Source organism: Vitis riparia, chromosome 19 (assembly GCF_004353265.1).
Source record: "Vitis riparia cultivar Riparia Gloire de Montpellier isolate 1030 chromosome 19, EGFV_Vit.rip_1.0, whole genome shotgun sequence".
Taxonomy (NCBI): Eukaryota; Viridiplantae; Streptophyta; class Magnoliopsida; order Vitales; family Vitaceae; genus Vitis; species Vitis riparia.
Window position 1 is genome coordinate 24,985,870 of NC_048449.1, and position 23,379 is coordinate 25,009,248.

At 38.6% G+C, this 23,379-nt stretch overlaps 1 protein-coding gene across 4 annotated transcripts in view; it reads left to right on the forward strand.

Moving 5' to 3' along the window:
• The window catches only part of LOC117909355 (protein FORGETTER 1), an 81,447-nt gene that overhangs the window by 51,607 nt on the left and 6,461 nt on the right, over positions 1–23,379 (forward strand). For 3 of the 4 annotated variants that reach the window (XR_004650343.1, XM_034823366.1, XM_034823367.1), the window contains exons 11-27: positions 3,731–3,859; positions 4,013–4,156; positions 4,288–4,387; positions 4,474–4,605; positions 4,999–5,069; positions 5,145–5,317; positions 5,425–5,518; positions 13,951–14,048; positions 14,166–14,301; positions 15,384–15,490; positions 15,892–15,987; positions 16,114–16,201; positions 16,288–16,408; positions 16,647–16,758; positions 16,834–16,957; positions 17,063–17,140; positions 17,229–17,347. Coding sequence is in view for 3 of the 4 variants with exons in the window: in XM_034823366.1 (XP_034679257.1) it covers positions 3,731–3,859; positions 4,013–4,156; positions 4,288–4,387; positions 4,474–4,605; positions 4,999–5,069; positions 5,145–5,317; positions 5,425–5,518; positions 13,951–14,048; positions 14,166–14,301; positions 15,384–15,490; positions 15,892–15,987; positions 16,114–16,201; positions 16,288–16,408; positions 16,647–16,758; positions 16,834–16,957; positions 17,063–17,140; positions 17,229–17,347 (1,922 nt within the window). In the remaining variant the exon portion in view is untranslated. The remainder of the gene's footprint in view (positions 1–3,730; positions 3,860–4,012; positions 4,157–4,287; positions 4,388–4,473; positions 4,606–4,998; positions 5,070–5,144; positions 5,318–5,424; positions 5,519–13,950; positions 14,049–14,165; positions 14,302–15,383; positions 15,491–15,891; positions 15,988–16,113; positions 16,202–16,287; positions 16,409–16,646; positions 16,759–16,833; positions 16,958–17,062; positions 17,141–17,228; positions 17,348–23,379) is intronic. The other variant, XM_034823368.1, reaches the window with a different exon arrangement.

Sequence of the window (23,379 nt, forward strand, 5' to 3'; positions counted from 1 at the left end):
ATTGAAGGGGTGGTGGCAAGGTCTAAGATTCAACGGGTCTTTTAGCTTCATCCTTGCAGAGAAATTGAAGGCTTTAAAGGCAATCTTAAAGTCTTGGAATAAGGTAGTTTTTGGGAAGGTGGGAGTGAATAAGAGACTGGCTTTGGACAAAGTGGATTTCTGGTATTCTCAGGAGAAGATGCGTACATTATCTTTGGAGGAGCTGGAAGCCAGAAAGGAAGCTAAGGGGGACTTTGAGAAATGGGCTCTAATGGAGGAGATTTCTTGGAGACAAAAATCAAGAGAAGTGTGGTTGAGGGAGGGTGACAGAAATACCGGCTTCTTTCATAAGATGGCCAATTCCCATAGAAGGAGAAGTTGTTTGTCTAAGATTAAGATTAATGGTAACTGGTTAACAGAAGAGCAGGATATCAAGGGGGGTGTGGTTGGAGCTTTCGAGAACCTGCTAACAGATCCTGGGGATTGGCATCCATCAATGGAAGGTTTGGATTTTAATAGGATTGATGGTGAGGATGCAGCTGGTCTGGAAGGGGTTTTTACAGTGGCAGAGGTCTTCTCTGCCCTCTCAGATCTGAACAGAGACAAGGCTCTTGGTCCAGACGGCTTTTCTCTCAGCTTTTGGCAATTCAGCTGGGATTTTGTGAAAGATGAGGTTATGGGCTTTACGAAGGAGTTCCACGAGCATGGCAGATTTGTGAGGAGCCTGAATTCAACTTTCTTGGTCCTTATCCCTAAAAAACCGGATGCGGATGACCTTAAAGATTTCAGACCGATTAGCTTGATAGGTGGATTGTATAAACTGTTGGCAAAAGTGCTAGCAAACAGGATCAAGAAGGTGGTGGGAAAGGTGGTGTCTTCAGCTCAAAATGCCTTTGTTGAAGGAAGACAAATTCTGGATGCTGCCCTAATTGCCAATGAGGCAATAGACTCGTTGCTGAAGAGAAATGAGAGTGAGGTGTTGTGTAAGCTAGATATAGAGAAGGCGTACGATCACTTGAATTGGAATTTTCTTCTATTGGTATTGCAAAGAATGGGGTTTGGGGGGAAGTGGACTGGCTGGATCTCTTGGTGTATCTCCACAGCGACGTTTTCAGTCTTGATTAATGGCACTCCAGCCGGTTTTTTCAATAGTTCAAGGGGTTTGCGTCAGGGGGATCCTCTCTCTCCCTACCTATTTGTTATCAGGATGGAGGCGTTTAGTAGGCTCATCCTTAAAGCAGTGGGGGGGTTTTCTTTCGGGCTGCAGGATAAAAGGAAGAAGTGGAGACGGGGCTGTGGTATCTCATTTGTTGTTCGCCGATGATACTTTAGTTTTTTGTGAAGCTTCCCAAGATCAGATGGCTCATCTAAGCTGGTTGTTGATATGGTTTGAAGTCATATCAGGTTTGAGGATTAATTTGGATAAGAGCGAGATTTTGCCGGTTGGGAGAGTAGAGAATTTGGAGGCTTTGGCTCTTGAGGTTGGATGTAAAGTGGGAAGGCTGCCAAATTCTTACTTGGGGATCCCTTTGGGGGCGAATCACAAGTCCGTGGCTGTTTGGGATGGGGTGGAAGAGAGATTTCGGAGAAGGCTTGCCTTGTGGAAAAGGAATTATATCTCCAAAGGCGGTAGAATTACCCTAATTCGTAGTACTTTGTCAAGTATGCCCATATACTTGATGTCTTTACTTCGAATGCCAAGAGTGGTTAGTTTAAGATTGGAAAAAATTCAAAGGGATTTTTTGTAGGGGGGAGGAGCTTTGGAGAGGAAGCCTCATCTAGTAAATTGGGATTCCGTGTGCTTGGACATAAGGAAGGGTGGCTTGGGAGTTAGACGTTTGTCTACTCTCAATAGAGCCCTTTTATGCAAGTGGAACTGGCGGTTTGCGAATGAAAGGGAGGCTCTTTGGAGGCAAGTCATTAGTAGGAAGAAGGGGAGGAAGAAGGGGGTTGGTATACTAGAGAAGTTAGGGAGGGGTTTGGAGTAGGATTGTGGAAGGAAATAAGGAAGGAAGGAGCTCTCTTGCAAAACAAAGTTGTCTTTTCTGTGGGGAATGGTAGAAGGGTGAAATTTTGGAATGATAATTGGTGTGGGAATTTCTCTCTCAGTAATTTGTTTCCCTCTTTGTATGCCTTTGCTTCATTTAAAGAGGCTTGGTTAGTGGAGTTATGGGATCATTCGGGAGATGAAGGGGTTTGGAATCCTAGCTTTTCTAGGTCCTTTAATGACTGGGAGGTGGAGGGGGTGGAGAGATTACTTCTGACAATCTGGGGTAGGAGGCTTAATCCTCTTTTGGAAGATAGAATGCTGTGGAAAGAGACTAAAGATGGGATTTTCTCAGTTAAGTCCCTTTATAGTTCGCTAGCTCCAAGAAGAGATGTTTAGTTCCCTTATAGTAATATTTGGAGTATTTGTGTGCCTACCAAAGTGAGCTTCTTTGCTTGGGAAGCTTATTGGGGTAAGGTGCTAGCCTTGGATCAACTTAAAAAGAGGGGCCGGTCTCTAGCTAACAGATGCTTCCTTTGCGGTATGGAAGAAGAGTCAATTGATCATATTCTTATTCAGTGCTCTAAGGCAAGAGGGTTATGGGAGTTATTGTTTGCTTTGGTGTTACTTGGGTCCTCCCTTCTTCGGTTAGAGATACTCTTAGTGGTTGGTGTGGCTTTAAGATGGGCAAAAAGCGTAGGAAGGTGTGGAACGCAGCCCCTTTGTGCATTTTTTGGACGATTTGGAAGGAAAGAAGCAAGATAGCTTTTGATAATGAAGAGTTATCAATTCATAGGTTGAAGAATTCTTTTGTTTGTAATCTTTGGCTATGGACTAAATCGGTTGTAAATGAGGGTACTCTTCCTTTGACTAATTTTTTTGATTGGCTAGGCGCTAGTTGAGGGCTGGTATTGTATTTCTATCTCTTTTTGTGCCCTTTGGCGCCTCTTGTATACATCATGTATGCTTGGGTCAGCCTCAAGGCGCCCTTTTCTAATATATTTTTGTTGTGTGTTTGCCTATCAAAAAAAATGAAATTGCCTTAATTGGTGTGGAACTCCCCAAGTTCCATATTTCTGTGAAGTTTTGAGGAGCTGCCTATAAGAATATTGAAACTATAGATTTCTTTAGAATTTTTCTACCAAAAGAGAGTTCTCATTGGACACTAATCTATGCTTTTCTTTCCATTGAATGTATCAAGGGTTGAAGTTGAACTACTTAAAAATAAATGATTGATTTAATCATAGTAATGATTGATTTAATCATTGAACATATGGAGGGTTGCCTAACGTTGTTGAAGTTTGGAATTGTGAGTTCGCTCTAGGACCATCAATATGAATTGCATCTTTTGAATCCTGTTGCTCAGTCATTAGGGAGAAAGTTGTGTCAGTCATGTACATCATTTTTCTAAGTTAATGTCTACTGGATTAAATGAATATTTATTCTGTTGTCAAGGATATTTTTAATCCTACATTTGGATGTTCAAGCCTCAAGGCATAATTGTCTTCCTGCCCTAACATATTTTCTGTTCCCTGTCCTTTGTAACTTTTTGAGGGATGTATGTTTATTTCAGAATCACATGGAACAGCTATTTCGAAATCGTCAAGAGGGTATACTTGAGAGCCACACACACACACACAGAGATATGTATACACACACACACGTGCGCGCACGCACACTTTTTTATTAATACTTTCTATTTCAACTTCTCTGCAGACTGCAATATGTTTGCAAATTTCTCATTTTCAATGGTATTCTACTCAGGAAATGTATAAAAGAGCAGCAGAGTTTTGGGCAGAGTTGCGGGTGGAGTTGCTATCAGCTAGTGCCTTTCTTACTGATGAGAAGCCTAATTCTAGTCAGGTGTGGCGGGTATACTGGGCAAGCCATCAGGTATATTATTTGTGGGATTGGTGGTAAATGCTTGCTCTTGCACCACTTTTTATTTTGTTTTTTTCTTTTTTCCCAAAACAATTCTGGCATCTCTTATCTATTTTTTTTATTTATTTACTATTTGCCTTTTGTTGTCTGTATGTATGATTGTAGCGTTTCTTTAGACACATGTGTATGTCAGCTAAGGTGCCTGCTGCTGTAAGGCTATCTAAGCAAGCTTTGATGGAAAATAAGTGTGTGGTCATTGGCCTCCAGAGTACTGGAGAGGCAAGAACAGAGGAAGCAGTCACCAAATATGTGGGTGCTTGATTTTGTGCTTTGTGGTGTATTCATTTCTACCTAAGCCCATGTGATTTGTATTGTTTAGCATTCTTGTGTCAATTTTCCTTTTTTGTTTTTTGTTCTTTATTTCATCTTGTTTTGACTAGGGTCTTGAACTTGATGATTTTATCTCGGGACCTCGTGAGCTGTTGTTAAAATTTGTGGAAGAAAATTATCCTTTGCCTGAAAAGCCTGAATCACTCCCAGGTATATATATGGTATATTTCCTGGACTGTTTGTAATTTCATATCTTTTACCCCTAGAGGAGTCTTCACTTTCTAATCTCATTACAGGAGAGGAAAGTGTAAAGGAGCTTCAAAGAAAGAGGCACTCAGCAACACCTGGTGTTTCCCTTAAAGGGAGAGTTAGAAAAGTCGCCAAATGGAAACCTGCAAGTGATGGTGAAAGTGATGAAGATTTTGAACGTAAGCTTCTTGAAATTAGATAGTGAGGATCTGTTGCATTTATCAGTGCATGTCTATTTCCTTTGATGACATAGCTCTGTTTTTCTATTGATCATTTCCACTTTCATTCATCATACTTCATCTTCTTCAGTGTCTGATATTTTTAATGTCGTTCAGTTCTTTATTTGCCCTCCATTATTCTGTCTTCACAATTACATTTGGAGTCTTCTTAGGCGTCACTGAGCATACTTTCACTTATTCAAAATGTCCTTGTTTGTTTGTGTATTCTTCCTTTTGGAGCACTGCTGCTGTCAATCAGCATGCTTCTTTTATGAGCTGGAATACCTACTTGTGAATGTGCAATTAGTTGTTTTATTTTATTTTAATTACTAAATTTTTGTCTGACCAATGCAGCTGATTCTGAACATGAATCTACTGAATCTGATGATGAATTTCAGATTTGTGAGATTTGCAATACTGAAGAGGTAATGCCTTCCATTGTCTTTAAATGGTTTGGGTACTAGCATTATCTTTACTATCTTCTGTATTCTTAAATGTAGGAACGGAAGAAATTGCTCCAATGTTCCTGTTGCGCCCAACTAGTCCACCCATCATGTTTGGTCCCACCTATGATTGAGTTAGTATCTGAGGAATGGTCATGCCACTTGTGCAAGGAAAAAACTGATGAATATCTTCAAGCAAGACATGCCTATGTAGCCGAACTGTTGAAGAGGTTTGTATTTCAAAATTTCGGTCTCTTTTATCCCTCTTTTTTCTTTATTGTTTGATTAAAAATAATTATTAAAAGCAGTAATACATATTTCCTAAACATGATATTAGGTATGAAGCAGCCATGGAGCGTAAGTCTAAGATTTTGGAGATAATTCGTTCTTTGGATCTTCCAAACAACCCCTTGGATGATATTATTGACCAGGTAGTGACCATGTGTGGCCTGCTCTGTGTGTATGTGCGGACAAAACAAAACATGAGTTTAGTCTTTATTGTTGGTAAAATATTTTGTCCATCCGATTTAAAAATCCCTTTCTTGTCCAGTGTTCATAAATATATGATGTTATTTGAATCTTTTGATTTTGTGTGGTTTACTTCATTTATCTGTGTCATCTCTTCAATGTGCTGTAACCATTGATGATCCTATCAAGGACAGTAACGGGGCTGTTTGGAGTGGGTTAGTAGATGAACATAGTGTAAACAATATATTTCATTTGCCAAAAAAGGTAGGATGGGATGGAGTTGTTGGGGCAAAGAATTTGATGTATATTGGAAACTTTACTGGTGATAGGTTCATATGTAATATGCACATCCTCCTCAGCACATGAACAAAGGGCCTTACTGCCTTTATATTTGGGTGTGAAGCCCCCCTTTCCTTCTCTTACTAGTATATGGAATTCTTTACATTGAATGCATGAAAGACACAATGTTGAATTGGGAAGAACGCAACATGTAAGCATATAGCAAATAATGTTGTTCTAGTCAAAACTCAAAATGACAAGCCTTACGTACTTGTCTTTGGCTATTTATCTATTTTCCATGTCGGGGTTTTATGGGCTTCTCTACCTCTTTTTATTAAGAATCTTAAGTCCTTTAACTTTGCAAAGTTAGAAAAGTCACTTTTTGAGTATTTTATCAAGTGAATACATCATTTTCCTAGCTGTTTCAGTGCAGGACTATTAAAACCCTTGTCCCAAAGCTGATGCAAGTTGGAGGCTAAAGTTTTATCAATCTCCATACTACGTGACATCATACCATCGCTGTTTGTTTAAATTGATTTAGTCTTTTAGGTGTTTTGCCATGTTTACGTCAAATGTATGCCCACTGTCATAGATATTTTTCTGTCATTTTTCTTTTCATGGACTATTTTTCATAGAAGAAGAGGGGGGTGGGGGTGTGGTTGGGGGTGTTGTTGAAATCTTACCTCGGCCTTATCATGCTCAAGCCACTATGCATGAATCATAACTGTGAGTTCTCAATCTTGCAGCAAGAATAATGTGTACTTTCCAAGGTAAGAATTTTTATAATGATTGATTATTGCTGTCCAATAATTTTATTTTATTTTTTGCCTCTCTTTTGGTGAGGTTTATGTCACCTATCATTAGACGAAACTTGTTAGACGTGACTCTTTCTGAGTGGGTATCATGTTTCTTCTAGTACATTTAAGATGATCAATGCAGGTTTTCACATTTACACAAGGTTGCCAATATTTCCCAAAAAATTGATATAAAATTGACATTTGCTTATGAAATTTTCCATTTTAATGTGTGTGAAATTTCACCTTTTAGATCAAAGATTTTTCTAGACATTCAAGAAAGTGCACATCTTTCATGCAGTGTATCGTTTGAATTTCTGTTGGATAGGAAATGCTTGGGGAGTCAACCCTCTAATAAATCCTTACAGGAAAAATATCCTCCTAAGCCAAAGGTTTACTGAGTAAAGATTTATCCTCCTCTTTGGATCTTTTCTTATAAGGTTTGGGTTTCAATATCGTACTCAATGACTTTACTTTTGTATGTATGACATTAGATGCAAAATTTCAATCAAGATTTAATTATCTCTACTTTTTATACTTTTGAGAGTCACACGTGTGTGTCTGGCTGCATGTGTGATTCCAGAAGTCCTCACTGCAAGAGATCCTTGCATTGGCTCTTCTACCATAAAGGCATCCCTTCTTCTATGTGATGCATAGTGTCATGAAAAAAAATATGAATTACTAAATTTTGGGTGGAAGGGGACTTCACAATTGGTAATTAGCTAGGAAAAGATGATTCGAAATCAGTCGTTTGAAGTGGAGAGAAAGGCTTTCCAGGTAAAGTTTAAAGGCTTCAATGGGGGAACGTGGATTTCCATAACAGAGAGAAGTCGAGGTTTTGTGGTTTCATTAGGTTTTGAAGAGGAGGAGTCGGGTTGGTTGTTGGAGTATTTGAAGAAAGCTGTGGATTTGGAGGCTTCCAGGGGTTTCATACGAAAGATGGGGGGCAAGACTAGGACTCATCTGATGGAGATATGTTTTAATAGCAGAGGGAGATATATGAAAATCACAGAATTCGTTGCCAAGAGAAAACCTTTAGTTTTAGTTGTTCCTGAAGGTGTTAAAGGCTATGGGTGGGAAAATCTTAGGAAGACAATTGTTTCAGTCCAAGATTTCTCTGTTCAAGCTGACAGAGCCTCGAAGGAGAAGCTAAAAAAGCCTCAAGAGAGCAAAGGAATGTACAGAGGTGAGTGGTCCTATGCTGATGTGGTTGCAGAGAAAGGACCTAGGAATGGTGCAGTGATGCCAGTTGGAAAATGGGTAAGAGCTGTAGTTTGTGAAAGCAAAGGAAAAATACGAGACTGGTGTGATGTTGGAAAAGCTATAACAAGAAGGGTGGGTATGAAAGGAATGGTGTCTGTAACCCCCATTTCTGCTTACAAGGGGGGTTTTTTTTGTGGATTCTACAAGGAGAGCTCAGTGGATTCAAGATCAAGGGAGCTTCACAGCGAGAGGAGAGGTTATTGCTCTGAGGAGATGGTCACCAAAAGAGAACTCAGTCGTTAATGGAAAATTTAGACGGGGGTGGTTGGAACTAAGAGGTTTTCCCTTCCATCTGTGGGATGAGGCGCAACTGAGATACATTTTGCAGAAGTGGGGAAGGTAACAAAGGTGGCAAGGGAATTGCTGAAGCTTGTTGATTTGACGAAAGTAACATTGTGGGTGGAGATGCTTCCAAATGTCGTGCTTCCAGCGCTACTAGAGGTAGAAGATGGAGATTGGACATACATGGTTGCAGTTACAGTCACCGGAGAAGATGACGAAGAAGATGACGAAGAAGACTCTCTCAGGCCTGAGTCAAATCACAGCAAGGACGAGCTGAGGTCAGCGGGGGGTTGCGTCTTTCAGAAGCCACAGATCGCTGAGGGGCTACGAGCTACTGCTAAGGACAATGAGTGCCATAGCTGGAGGCCTCGTCATCGTTCCCATTCTCGTTCTTCAGATTCAAAATCATCTAAGGGGGAGAAAGGAAAGGGAAGGTGTATGTTGGGCCCAAAGGCGGGAAGCAACGTCAGGCCAACAAAACTAGACGCTTTTAAAGCCTGTTCTGATTGGGCCCAATTTGGGGCGAAAGATTTTGGGCCCCTAGCTGGTCCAGCCCACGAAGGTTCCTCTAATGGTGGCGCAGCAGTGCCTTCGTCTTCAAAGCTCCTACGCCCAGGTTCCTCTGCAAAGAAGATAGTGTCGAAAGTTCATCCTCAAGAGTCATCAAAGCTAAAAGGCTCCTCAATCTTCACAAGGCGCAAAGCAAGAAGCTGGCCGTTGAGATTAGAGGAGGCGTCTTCTACCTCGAAGCGTAATCTAGAAGGAGGTGGCTCATCAGAGGCAAATCGAGACACTTTTCGGGGCAAATCTCTCTCCAGTAAGATCGATCTTTTTCCTGGTTCATAAACATCCAAAGTTTTTACCGGCGAGAGAGAGGGAGACGAGGGGATTTCGCATTGCAAATTGGTCAATAAGGTGCATCCTCCTTTCTTAGCTTTATCCGAGCAGGATCTTCCTTTGGTTGGGGCTTTTGAGCCAAAATTTCTTCCCGAATCCTCTGTTTCTTTGGTTCATGCTTCTCGTTGTCAGCCTTTTTCTTCGTTTCTGTTGGAGTCAAGCTTTTCCGTTCAGCGTGGTTCCTTTTTTATCTCTCCTGTTATGGATATCAGCCGTCGTGGTGGTGCGTCCTGTTTTGAAGGTGTGGCGTTTCCCCTAGAAACCTCTAACCGAAAATTTAAAGACCGGCCTTTCCTTAGGGAAACACTCAGTAACCCAGAGGAGCGTGGTGTCTCAGGCGAGGCTTCGTCCCAGAGCTAGAACCTTCCACCCTCCTGTTGGAAGGTTTTCAAGTTGAGGGACTCACACCTAGGAAGATGGTCAAGGTTCAGTTGGTTTTAGAGAGCTTGAGGATTAGCATTGTCAGGGATAATGGAAAAGGTGTGGAAGGAGAGAACAAGAGTACTCTCTCTGCGGATAAGGTTTATTCCAGAAGTAAGAGGAAAAATGACTCTGGAACCTGAGGAGAGGATTAGTTCTAGGTGCTGGTTGTGTCGGGTTGTTTTTGTTTACATGAAGATCTTAAGTTGGAATACAAGAGGATTAGGTTCCAGGAAGAAAAAAAGGACTGTGAGAAGGTTTTTAAGTACTCAAAACCCAGATGTGGTGATGCTTCAGGAAACAAAGAGAGTAATTTGGGACAGGAGGTTTGTGAGCAGTGTTTGGAAAGGCAGAAGTTTGGAGTGGGCTGCTCTTCCTGCTTGTGGGGCTTCGGGGAGGATTGTGATTTTGTGGGATTCAATTAAGTTCAAGTGTACAGAGAAGGTATTAGGATCCTTCTCTATAATTGTAAAGTTCAACTTTGATGAGGAAGGGTCTTTTTGGTTAACCTCAGTGTATGGCCCAAATAAGCCTTTGTGGAGGAAGGACTTTTGGTTGGAGCTTCAAGACCTGTATGGTCTGACTTTCCCAAGGTGGTGTGTAGGAGGGGATTTTAATGTTATTAGGAGGATATCTGAGAAGATGGGTGACTCTAGGTTAACAGTCAACATGAGGTGTTTTGACGAGTTTATAAGGGAGAGTAGTTTGTTGGATCCTCCTCTAAGGAATGCGGCTTTTACATGGTCAAACATGCAAGTGGATCCTATTTGCAAGAGATTAGATAGGTTTTTGTTCTCTTTTGAGTGGGATTCTTTTTTCTCTCAAAGTATTCAAGAGGCCCTTCCTAGATGGACCTCTGATCATAGCCCAATTTGTTTAGAAGCTAATCCTTTAAAATGGGGACCGACTCCTTTTAGGTTTGAGAATATGTGGTTGCTCCATCCTGAGTTTAAAGAGAAGTTTAGAGATTGGTGGCAAGAGTGTACGGTTGAAGGTTGGGAAGGTCACAAGTTTATGAGGAAACTAAAGTTTATAAAATCAAAGTTGAAAGAGTGGAATATAGTGGCCTTTGGAGATTTAAGAGAGTGGAAAAGCACATTCTTTCGGACTTAGGCAGAATTGATCTAATTGAACAAGAAGGGAATTTAAATCTTGATCTGGTTTCGGAAAGGACCTTAAGAAGGAAGGAGCTAAAGGATTTGTTATTAAAGGAAGAGGTTCAATGGAGACAAAAATCTAGGGTTAAGTGATTAAAGAAGGGGACTGCAACTCTAAGTTCTTTCACAGAGTGGCCACTGGAAGAAGAAGCAGGAAGTTCATTAAGTCTTTGATTTCTGAGAGGGGGGAGACTTTAAATAACATTGAGGTTATTTCTGAGGAGATTGTAAATTTCTTTGGGAAACTCTATTCCAAACCTGAAGGTGAATCTTGGAGGATTGAAGGGATTGATTGGGCCCCTATTTCTGGAGAGAGTGCAGTTTGGTTGGATAGACCGTTTTCTGAAGAGGAGGTTCGAATGACAGTTTTCCAATTGAATAAGGAAAAGGCCCCTGGCCCTGATGGCTTTACTATAGCAGTTTATCAAGAGTGTTGGGATGTGATAAAAAAGGATCTTATGAGGGTGTTTCTTGAGTTCCACACTAAGGGCGTAATAAATCAAAGTACAAATGCGACATTCATTTCTATGGTGCCTAAGAAAAGCCAAACTTTTAAAATCTCAGATTATAGACCTATTAACTTAGTTACAAGTTTATATAAAATAATTGCTAAGGTCTTATCAGGGTGTTTACACAAAATTCTTCATGAAACAATCTTTGGCTCTCAAGGAGCCTTTGTGGAAGGGAGACAAATTTTGGATGTTGTATTGATGGCCAATGAAGTGGTGGATGAGAAAAGAAGGTCAGGGGAGGAAGGGGTAGTCTTCAAAATTGATTTTGAGAAGGCTTATGATCATGTGGATTGGGGCTTTTTAGATCATGTGCTTCAAAGGAAGGGGTTCAGCCAGAAATGGAGATCTTGGATGAGGGGTTATTTGTCTTCATCTAGTTTTGCAATCCTAGTTAATGGGAATGCAAAGGGTTGGGTTAAGGCCTCTAGAGGTTTGAGACAAGGAGACCCTCTTTCTCCTTTCCTTTTTACTCTAGTAGCAGATGTTCTAAGTAGGTTGATGATCAGAGCAGAGGAAACCGGGATAACTGAGGGTTTCTTTGTGGGGAGGGATAGGACTAGAGTGTCTTTGTTACAGTTTGTTGATGACACCATCTTTTTCTCTAAAGCCTCTATGGAACATCTTCAAAACCTCAAGATTATCCTTTTGGTTTTTGGGCAAGTATCTGGTTTAAAAATCAACTTAGAAAAAAAAACACCATTTCAGGTATTAACACTAGGCAGGAGTTGGTGTCTAGTTTGGCTTCGGTTTTGGATTGTAGAGTGTCAGAGTGACCTTTGTCTTATTTAGGCCTTCCTTTGGGAGGGAACCCAAAGACAATAGACTTTTGGGATTCGGTGGTTGAGAGAATTTCGAGGAGGTTGGATGGGTGGAAAAAGGCCTATTTGTCTTTGGGAGGGAGGATTACTTTAATTCAGTCTTGTCTGTCTCACATCCCTAGCTACTTCCTCTCCCTCTTTAAAATCCCAGTATCAATAGCTTCAAAGATTGAGAAGATGCAAAGGGATTTTCTTTGGTCTGGGGCGGGGAAGGGAAGAAAGATCACCTTATCAAATGGGAGGTTGTTAGTAGACCAAAGGAGGTTTGGGCTTTGGGAAGACTTCTATGAGAAATATTGCTCTCTTAGGGAAATGGCTTTGGAGGTTCCCTAGAGAAAGGAGTGGTCTTTGGCATAAGGTTATTGCGAGTATATATGGGACACATCCTAATGGATGGGACGCCAACACGGTGGTTAGATGGTCACACAGATGTCCTTGGAAGGCTATTGCTCAAGTTTTCCAGGAGTTTTCCCCTTTTGTCTGCCTAGTGGTGGGCAATAGGGAGATAATTTGGTTATGGGAAGATCTTTGGTGGGGTAACCAAACTTTGTGCTCTAAATTTGCTGATCTTTACAGAGTTATTTCTGTTAAAAACCTCACTGTCTCAAATGTCCTTGGCAATTCCTTACCACTGTCTTGGAATTTTAACTTTCACCGCAATCTAACGGATTCAGAAATTGATCTCCTTCAGAGATTAATGTCCTCCCTTAATTCTGTGTTTTTCTCTCCTTCTTCATCAGATTCAAGAGCGTGGTCTTTGTTTTCGTCAGGTTTGTTTTCAGTGAAATCTTTTTTCTTGGCCTTGTCAAAAGTCTCAAATCCTTTAATGTTCCTTCCGGCCAAGTTTTTATGGAGCTCAAAAGTCCCTTCAAAGTTTAAGGCCCTCGCTTGGTTAGTAGCACATGGGAAGGTAAACACTAATGACAAGTTGCAATTGAGAAGACCCTACAAATCCCTCTGTCCTCAATGGTGCATTCTTTGCAAAGGAAATGGAGAGTCGATTGACCACCTTTTTCTTCATTGTCCCGTTACCATTGGACTTTGGCACAGGTTGTTCAATCTAGTAGGGTTGGTTTGGGTCCTTCCAAGGAGCCTTGAGGACATGTTGGTTATTACTTTTAAAGGCTTGGGGAACTCATTAAGAGGCAAGACACTTTGGAAAATTGCTTGCCTTACTTTGATTTGGATGGTGTGGCAAGAGAGAAACAATAGGATCTTTGAGGATAAAGGGAGAACGGAAGAGATGGTATGAGATTTGATCCGGTTTTATTCTTCTCTATGGGCTTCTTGTACTGGAGCTTTTAGAGGAGTTCCTTTAAACATTCTACAACTCAATTGGATTGGGGTTTGCGTTTCAAAAGTTTGAAGATTGATGGGGTTTCTCTTTGTTTTTAGAGTTCTATTGTTGGGAGTTTTATCCTTTGTTCAATTTGTGTAGGAAGGACCTCTCATCGTTCCCTTAGTTTTTTTCTCTTTCTCTTCTCTCTTTTATCTCTCTTGTATTTGTTCTTATATTAATATATTCTTCTTCGTTTCTGATAAAAAAAAAAAAAATGTGATGCATAGTGTCGGAGTAGAATCGGATGTTTGTTGGAATAGAAGTTTTTGGTTAATTCCTGGCTGGGCTTCTTGTAAGTCTTGTGGAATCTAAAGCATAAGAGAGCATATGTTGTATATGTATGTCTGCAATTCTTTCAGAAAACACAAAAACATGGAGTTTCTTAGTTTTATGTGTTTGTATTTCAAGAACTGATTTTTTGTAAGTTTGTTATTGTGAATGTTCAGCCAGAAATGAATTGTATTTTGTGCTGTTGCCTCATATATTGTTGTTTGTACATGTTGCACACATTTACTTTTCCTTTTGTTTACACCATAATAGTTGGTTACTGAAGATCAATTTCAGATATCAAATGGACAGCTACTGCCGCATCTGATGATATTCTTCTTGCTGACCATACATGTAATATCTGCAGCTTGGAGGTCCAGATAATGTTGCAGAAATGACAGGGAGGCGAGGCATGCTTGTGAGGGCCTCAACTGGAAAAGGTGTTACTTATCAGGCACGAAACACGTGAGTTTGTGCAGGTTTTTTCTTTCTTTTTTTATTTTTATTTTTATTTTTTGTTATTTTTGTTTAATATTCAAGTTAATCTTGTGGTAGCTGAATTTCTCTCTTATTTTTCTCTAGAAAGGAGGTGACTATGGAAATGGTCAATATGAATGAGAAGCAACTCTTCATGGATGGTAAAAAGTTTGTTGCTATCATATCCGAAGCTGGATCAGCTGGTGTTTCTTTGCAGGCAGATAGAAGAGCAATAAATCAGGTATATTTAACGTATGAACCTTTTACATCTTCATGCCATTATTATTTCAGTGTCTTAAATTGGATGCTACAGGCTGTGATGGACTTTGGGGAACTTCCGGCCACCCTGAACCTCAAAGCCCTTTTGGGCCTTAGAAGAAAAAGGGGGGCCTTATTGCTTGTGTAATGCAGATGTCCCTATCAATGGGTTAACCTGCGAAAGTCCTATCTAACTACTTTGTTTTTTGTTTTTGTTGTTTGTTTGATTAAAAAAAATCAAAGTTTAGTATAATAATATGATAAAATAGTAAAATACGAAATCAAAATTTTGTCAATGTGGTTTGACAAAATAAATTATTGCTCTTCAACTTGAAGATGTGGTAGTTCTCATCCCTTATTCCACTTTTGAGTTTTATTTATAGAAGACATCTTTCATGATTTATGCTGCTCTTTGACTAATTTTAATGCAGAATTTTCTAAAATTTCTTAGTAGTTCTTGAACTGGGTGCTCTTTTGGTTTTCTAACAGGATGTTAAATTTTCTTATTAAAATTTTTTGATGCAATGTTTTATTCTTTTAATTTTAATCGACCTTTTGCATAAACAATTATTGAAACTATTGAAATAATATTTGATGAAATTTTTACCTTTTTATCTTTTTATTTAAAAAAAAAAAAAAACCTTCCTGAATTATTAAAGTTACTAAAACTTATGTTTGTAACATTTTATTTTTGTTATTTTTATTGGTTAAAATGGTGTCACGGAAGCTCTTCCTTACCAAAATGTTTTTCTGTTGCTTTTTAATTTGTGTGTTATCATGCATACGGTAAACAATAGCCATCAATATTTAAGTTTATATATTTAAAAGTTATAACGTAAATGAGAAAAATCTTTTATCATAATATCATAAGAAATTGCCCGACCTCTCACAAACAATTTTCTGGCTCTGCTACTGTACATGGCATTATAAGAACCAAATTGTAATTTACAGTGAACTGTTCAAATCTGTGTTGTGGAAGATCACATGCTTTTCAATTTGTCTCCTTTATTTTCACTACATAGCAGCTGACTTCTTTGTTTTTACTTTTCGTCTCCCTAATGCTAGAGAAGAAGGGTTCATTTGACTCTAGAGCTTCCCTGGAGTGCTGACCGAGCAATTCAACAGTTTGGAAGAACTCATAGATCAAATCAAGCTTCTGCACCTGAATACAGGTGGACTATTCATTATATTTATTAATGTTCCATATGTTCAAATTGTGGCTGGATTAATTGGGATTACCTTTTTCGTTATTTGAATTTGATTCATAATAAGTGTGCTCTCTTTAAGATAGTATTTCTAAGTCATGATTTTGCAACGCCATGTTGAATCAATATAAATTGTATGGTGGTATGAGGATGGTTGTAACCCATGGAGATCCTGTTAAATTCAATCATCTCATAGGAGAATTTATTTTGTGGAACTCCGTATTTTCTCCTTGTGTAAGTAATATGAATGTTATCACTAATAATTAACTGCCAATGGTTTTACAATAATTAATAGATTCCATGGAGCTTTTTATCAACTTTCTAAATCTTGTAGGTAAGATATATTTATTCTTGTGTATGTTTTTCAGGCTACTCTTTACCAATTTAGGTGGTGAACGCCGCTTTGCTTCTATTGTTGCAAAGAGATTAGAAACCTTAGGGGCCTTAACACAAGGAGATCGCCGGTAACTGGATTTCTATTTAGTTTTTTGGTTATATCAATGAGCTATTTTGAAGTGAATTTTATCATTATTCTTTTATCAGATTATTTCTTGATTGATTGTCTTACCTCATTATTGGATGTATTGCAGGGCAGGTCCATTATTGAGTGCTTACAACTATGATAGTGCCTATGGAAAAAGGGCCCTGATGGCGATGTATAGAGGAATCATGGAGCAGGTTTTGATAATCTTGTTTGGATATTGTCATGTTCGCTCTAAATTATGCTTAATAAATTTTGTATGAACTAAAATTTAGTTTTCCAGGATTCTCTGCCAGTTGTACCTCCAGGATGTTCATCTGAAAAACCAGAGACAATCCAAGAGTTTATTATGAAGGCAAAAGCTGCTCTAGTGTCTGTAGGAATAGTTAGAGACTCAGTTCTAGGTAATATTTTGTCTTTTTTGGATTGTTGCCTAATTGAATTGAGTAGAATAAGGTGTTAATTATCTTTCATTTTTCTTATTTCTCTTGGCATCCTCAAAAATGATCCGTAATGTAACTATCTTCTTTAATTTTAAGACATCTTAATGTAAGTTTTCGTTTTAGCTGTATTTCATAATCTTTCAACTGTCAATCTTTAAGATGTTTGTGATAAATATTGGGTTTCTATTATTTTCTGTAGGTAACGGGAAGGATTCTGGAAAGTTGTCTGGCCGTATAGTTGATTCAGACATGCATGATGTTGGACGTTTTCTCAATCGACTCTTAGGATTGCCACCTGATATCCAGAATAGGTTGGTTTTTTGTTAATTAAAAAGTGATATCCTTGTTGCAGTCGTAGCATATTAAACCTCACTATTAAAATACAGGCTCTTTGAGTTATTCGTCAGCATCCTTGATCTTCTAGTTCAGAATGCACGTACTGAAGGGCATTTTGACTCGGGGATTGTTGACATGAAAGCTAATGTTATTGAACTACAAGGAGCACCAAAGGTAATTTCTATGGCTAGGATCCTGTTGGCCTGATTTTATGCAAATATATTAACTTCTGTTCTTTTTTTTTTTCTCCTTTGTTTTTCTTTTGTTTTTTTTCTTCAGACTGTTCATATTGATCCAATGTCTGGGGCATCTACTGTAATGTTTACTTTCACTATGGATCGTGGAATCACATGGGAGGTAATTTTCCTAGGGCACTGCTGCACTTTTTATAAGTAGTATATTTGGAAATAAGTTCACAATTGGTAATTACTTTATCCACATGTAGTCTGCAACTACTTTGCTTGATGAGAAGCAAAAAGATGGACTTGGTTCAGCCAGTGATGGATTTTATGAATCTAAGAGGGAATGGTTGGGAAGACGACACTTTCTTTTAGCATTTGAAGGGTATGATAGCTAGATTCTTTTCTATCCATATCTTTTTTATCATGATCTTCTCAAGTTATCTTACATTTCTATGATGGTCATAACTCTGGATAACAGACACAAGGTTACCTTATCTAATAAGAGACCTGCTGATTTGTTGGGGATTTTTTGCCTTCTGAGTTTTTTTTTTCTTGATGTTCTGGTGGTAGCTTTGTGCCTAGGCCTTGTGGCTTTGCTTTGATGGTTTTCTACTCATCTCTTGTATTGTTCTTTTTACCTCTGGTTTAGAAGGATAACTCATCCATCTTTTTAACTCTCTTTCATGTGATGAATAATGTTGATTCTGATTGGGGATATTGTTGGAAAACCGAAACTGATATGGAAAGAAATAACTTTGTAAAACTGTAAATTATTTATTAGTTGTCAATCTTTGTATTTTTTGGAAAGTAATTGTTAGGAGTTATTCTTTCCTTTTAATCAGTGATTTAGTTTCCTAATTTGAAGGATTGTATATGTTGTAAACTCTATAAAAGAATAATCTCAATGAAAGAAAATTATTCCCGTGAAACCCTATTCTTTAACTTGGTATTAGAGCTAGCAATTTGCTTGCCGAAACCCTCCTTCTTCCTCTCTTTCAATCCCTATTCTCTGAAACCATGTCGGATATTTCAAACGAGTCCACTACTGTTCCTCAACCTTCCCTGAACAATCCCATCATCACTGATTCTTCAAAAATCAGTCCTACCACCTCAGAATCTCACTCTGTCCAAATCACCACGATTCGCTTGAATGGTGACAACTTTCTGAGATGGTCTCAATCAGTTCGGATGTACATCAGAGGACGTGGAAAGATGGGTTACCTGACAGGTGAAAAGAAGGCTCCTGCAGTGGATGATCGAACTATGCCATATGGGATGCTAAGAATTCCATGGTGATGACATGGCTTGTGAATTCTATGGAAGAAGACATTAGCTCTAATTACATGTGCTATCCAACAACACAAGAGCTTTGGGAGAATGTAAATCAGATGTATTCTGATTTAGGGAATCAATCATAGATCTTTGAATTAACCCTCAAACTTGGTGAGATACGACAAGGGGAGGACAACGTCACAAAGTACTTCAACTCCTTGAAGCGGATCTGACAAGACCTTGACCTCTTCAACACCTATGAGTGGAAATCTGCTGAGGATGGATTTCATCATAAGAAGACCATGGAAGACAATCGGATCTTCAAGTTCTTGGCTGGCCTTAATGTCGAGTTTGATGAGGTAAGGGGGAGAATCATTGGAAGACAATCCCTGCCTTCAATTGGTGAAGTTTTTTCAGAAGTTAAAAGAGAAGAGAGTCGAAGGAATGTGATGCTGGGCAAGAAGGGACCTGGAGTTGCTATTGAAGGTTCAGCCTTGGTTACCACGGGTGGAGGTTATAATAAAGCTGCTGCGTTTTAGCGCAAATCGGATGAAAGACCACGGGTTTGGTGTGATTTTTGCAACAAACCTCGCCATACTCGTGAGAACTGTTGGAAAATCCATGGGAAACCTGCAAATTGGAAAGGATAAACAGGTGACAAACCAGGCCGAGCCATTATTCCTACTGCTAATGAGGCTGAGACCAGCCCCTTCACCACTGAGCAAATGGAGCATCTTCTTGCACTGCTGAAATCCAACTTGACATCCGGTACTTCTAGTGTTTCTTTGGCATACACAGGTAATGAATTATATGCTCTATCTTGTCGTTTTAAATCTACTCCGTGGATAATCGATTCTGGAGCATCCGACCACATGACCAATTCCTCAAACATGTTTGAATCTTATTCACCATGTCCTGGAAATTAAAAGGTTCGGATAGCTGATGGTAATTTTTCACCTATTGCAGGAAAAGGTCTAATAAAAATCTCTGAGGGAATAGATCTTAAATCTGTTCTCCATGTTCCTAAACTTACTTGTAATCTCTTGTCTATTAGCAAATTATCTAGAGATTCTAATTGTTGTGTTATCTTCTATGAATCCCATTGTATTTTTCAGGACCAGAGCTCGGGGAAGACGATTGGCAGTGTTAGGATAATCAATGGTCTCTATTATTTCGAGGATAATTTACCTAGTAATAAAATTGCTCAAGGACTAAGTAGTATTAGTTCTTTTTCTTTTTGTGATCAAATAATGGTTTGGCATTGTAGATTAAGTCATCCTAGTTTCTCTTATTTAAAACATTTATTTCTAGTGTTATTTCAAAAGGTTGATCCTTTATCATTTCAATGTGAAAGTTGTTTGTTGGCAAAGAGCCAACGAAAAACTTACATTCCAAAACCATACTATGCATCAAAACCATTTTATCTTTTTCACAGTGATGTTTGGGGACCTTCAAAAGTAACCATAATTTCAGGAAAAAAATGGTTTGTGACCTTTATAGATGACCATACACGTCTTTATTGGGTATATTTAATGAGGGAAAAATCTGAAGTCGAAAGGATTTTTAAAGAATTTTACAAAATGATTGAAAACCAATTTCAAACAAAAATCAGTATTTTGAGATCTGATAATGGGACTAAGTACTTTAATAAAGTTTTGGAAACCTTTTCAAACGAGAAAGGAATTTTACATCAATCCTCGTGTTCTAATACCCCTGAACAGAATGGAATAGATGAACGTAAAAATAAACACTTGTTAGAAGTAGCACAGGCTATGATGTTTTACATGAATATTCCAAAAACTTATGGGGGGATGCCATACTAACTGCTTCATATCTAATCAACAGGATGCCTACAAAAATTTTGCAGTATACCACTCCTTTGGAGTGCTTGAAAAAGGTATTTCCAGAATCTCGAATTAATTCTGAATTACCCTTGAAAATATTTTGTTGCACTGCATATGTACACATTCCAAAAAGGTCAAGATCTAAGTTAGACCCAAGAGCAGAAAAATGTGTTTTTGTAGGATATACTCCTAATAAAAAGGGTACAAATGTTTTAATCCCCTTACAAAACGTTTTTACACAACTATGGATGTTTCCTTTATGGAAAATGTCTCATATTTTACCAAAAATTTACTTCAGGGGGAGAAATTATGGAACCAAATTTTTGGGAAATTGTTGAACCTTTGCCTAGTGTAATTCTTGATATCTCTCTTGAAAAAGAAAATAAGGAAACTAAGCTTACTGAATTCGAATTTGAAATTGGTCTATCAGAAGAAGAAATACTACGAATAAAAAAAAATAGAAATAATCTTGAGCCTGTGGTTTATTCAAGGAAAAAAGTCCCTGGAAAAAGTAAAGACTAGCCAATCATCCCAACACATGGTCAACCGAAAGCCCTAGGCAATGGCTCTCTAAATGTCTCAGGTAACCCTCCTTCTATTCCTACTCATATACATGGTTCTTCTTCTTCTGTTACTGATCTAAGTTTACCATCACACTTTGGTCCAAGTCCAGATCTCCCTATTGCTCTTAGAAAGGGAACCCGAGCCTACACTAAACATCCCATTGCCAAATATATCTCCTATAGTAACCTTTCTGATAACTATAGAGCATTCACTACAAATATTTCAAAACTTGTGGTACCTAGAAATATTTAAGAAGCGCTAGATGAACCGAGTTGGAAATTGGCAGTGTTTGAGAAAATGAATGCCTTAAAAAAGAATGGCACTTAGGAGGTTGTAGATTTACCAAGGGAAAAAAAAGTTGTAGGGTGCAAATGGGTGTTTACAATAAAGGGTAAAGCAGATGGAAGTGTTGAGAGATACAAAGCCAGACTTGTGACAAAGGGTTTTACTCAAACCTATGGGATAGACTATTAAGAGACTTTCGCCCCCGTAGCTAAAATAAAGTCGATTAGAGTTTTGTTGTCCCTTGCAGTAAATTCCAATTGGCCCTTACACCAATTGGATGTTAAAAATGCCTTTCTTAATGGAGACCTAGAGGAGGAAGTGTTCATGAGTCCTCCACCAGGTTTTGAAGAAAGTTTTGGAGTTAGGAAAGTGTGCAAATTGAAGAGGTCCTTATACGGACTTAAGCAGTCGCCTAAAGCTTGGTTTAAGCCCTTTGGCAAAGTAATAAAGCATTATGGATATACTCAAAGTCAAGCTAATCACACGATGTCCTACAAACATTCAAATGAAGGTAAAGTAGCCATCTTAATTGTGTATGTTGACGATATTGTGTTAACTGGGAATGATTGCAATGAACTAGAGAAGCTGAAGGGGAAACTTGCTGAGGAATTTGAGATTAAGGACCTGGGGGCATTAAAATACTTTCTTAGGATGGAGTTTGCTAGGTCCAAAGAAGGTATCTTTGTAAATCAACGGAAGTATGTTTTTGATCTTCTTGATGAGACAGGTATGTTAGGATGTAAGCCTGCTGAAACACCTATAGAGCCGAATGTAAAATTGCAGCCTACAAAAGCCAAGAATGTGAAGGATCGGGATCGTTATTAGAGACTTGTTGGGAGATTGATATACCTATCCCATACACGCCCTGACATAGCATTCTCAGTGAGTATGGTTAGTCAATTTATGCATGCGCCTGGACCAGAGCATTTTGAAGCTGTTTACAGGATTCTAAGGTATCTAAAGGGGACACCAGGTAGAGGTCTTCTATTCAAGTCACGAGGACACCTACAAATTGAAACCTACACCGATGCAGACTGGCTGGAAGCATAGTGGATTGAAGGTCCACCTCTAGGTACTGTTCATTTGTAGGTGGCAACTTGGTTACGTGGCGAAGTAAAAAATAGAACTTGATTGCTAGAAGTAGTGCTGAGGCTGAGTTTAGAGCTATAGCTCATGGTATGTGTGAGATTATGTGGATAAGAAGATTACTGGAAGAGTTAAAGATGACAAGCTCATCTCCTATGAAGTTGTATTGTGACAACAAGGCAGCAATTCAGTAGCTCACAATCCGGTTCTCCATGACCGCACCAAACATGTGGAAGTGGACAAGCATTTCATTAAAGAGAAGATAGACAACGGATTGGTCTGTATGACCTATATCCCTATTGAGGAACAAGTGGGCGATGTCTTCACCAAAGGACTACACAAGAGGCAATTCGATTTTCTAGTTGGCAAACTGGCTATGGAAGATATCTTTAAGCCAGCTTGAGGGGGAGTGTTGGAAAACCGAAACTGATATAGAAAGAAATAACTTTGCAAAGCTGTAAATTATTTATTAGTTGTCAATCTTTGTATTTTTAGGAAAGTAATTGTTAGGAGTTATTATTTCCTTTTAATCAGTGATTTAGTTTCCTAATTTGAAGGATGTGTATATGTTGTAAACTCTATAATAGAATAATCTCAATGAAAGAAAATTATTCCCGTGAAACCCTATTCTTCAACTGATATATATATATATATAAACTTGCTGATATTATTTTTACCTATACTGAAGGTAACATGCTGAGTTTGACGATCAAAATTATTCAACTTTTATAATTTAATAAATTCCATCAAATATTTGTTTTTTTAATGACGATGAAACCATTCATATTGAGATTTCTGACATGGTATACAAGCATACCATTCACTGAGTGCTGAAAGCATACAAGTATATTGAACCCTCCATTCCACATATTATGTTCTTTTTATTAGAAGCCTAGATTGTCTAACTAGATTGCAAGTCAATTGACTAAACAAGGAGCTACCCTCTGATTGGTTTTCTATTGGGTGTAAGCTTGGGTACTGGTTGGTTGTTATGGTTAGCAACTTCGCTTTCTTAGATCTTTGCTTTTCTTGAAGGATATCTCATCCTTCTACTATATTACTTCCTTTCTAGCAAATGTTGTTGTATTGGTTGTGATCTGGATAGCAGTTTTGTGCAGTACTTTGTTGTGCTTGAAGGTTATCTCATCCTTCCTTGCATTATACTCTTCTTCTTTCAACCAACTGTTGTTTCTTGTCAAAATAAGATTCATTGAACAGGGGAGTTCTCTGGAAAAAATGATCTTGCAATCTTCCCATTACCCTTTGCCAATCAAAAGTGGAAGTATTTAAGATTCTCCCATTTCATTTTCTTCTGTATCACCTAGAGCTTGTCAAAAATGTAAATCTTCTGCCAGAGCTTCAA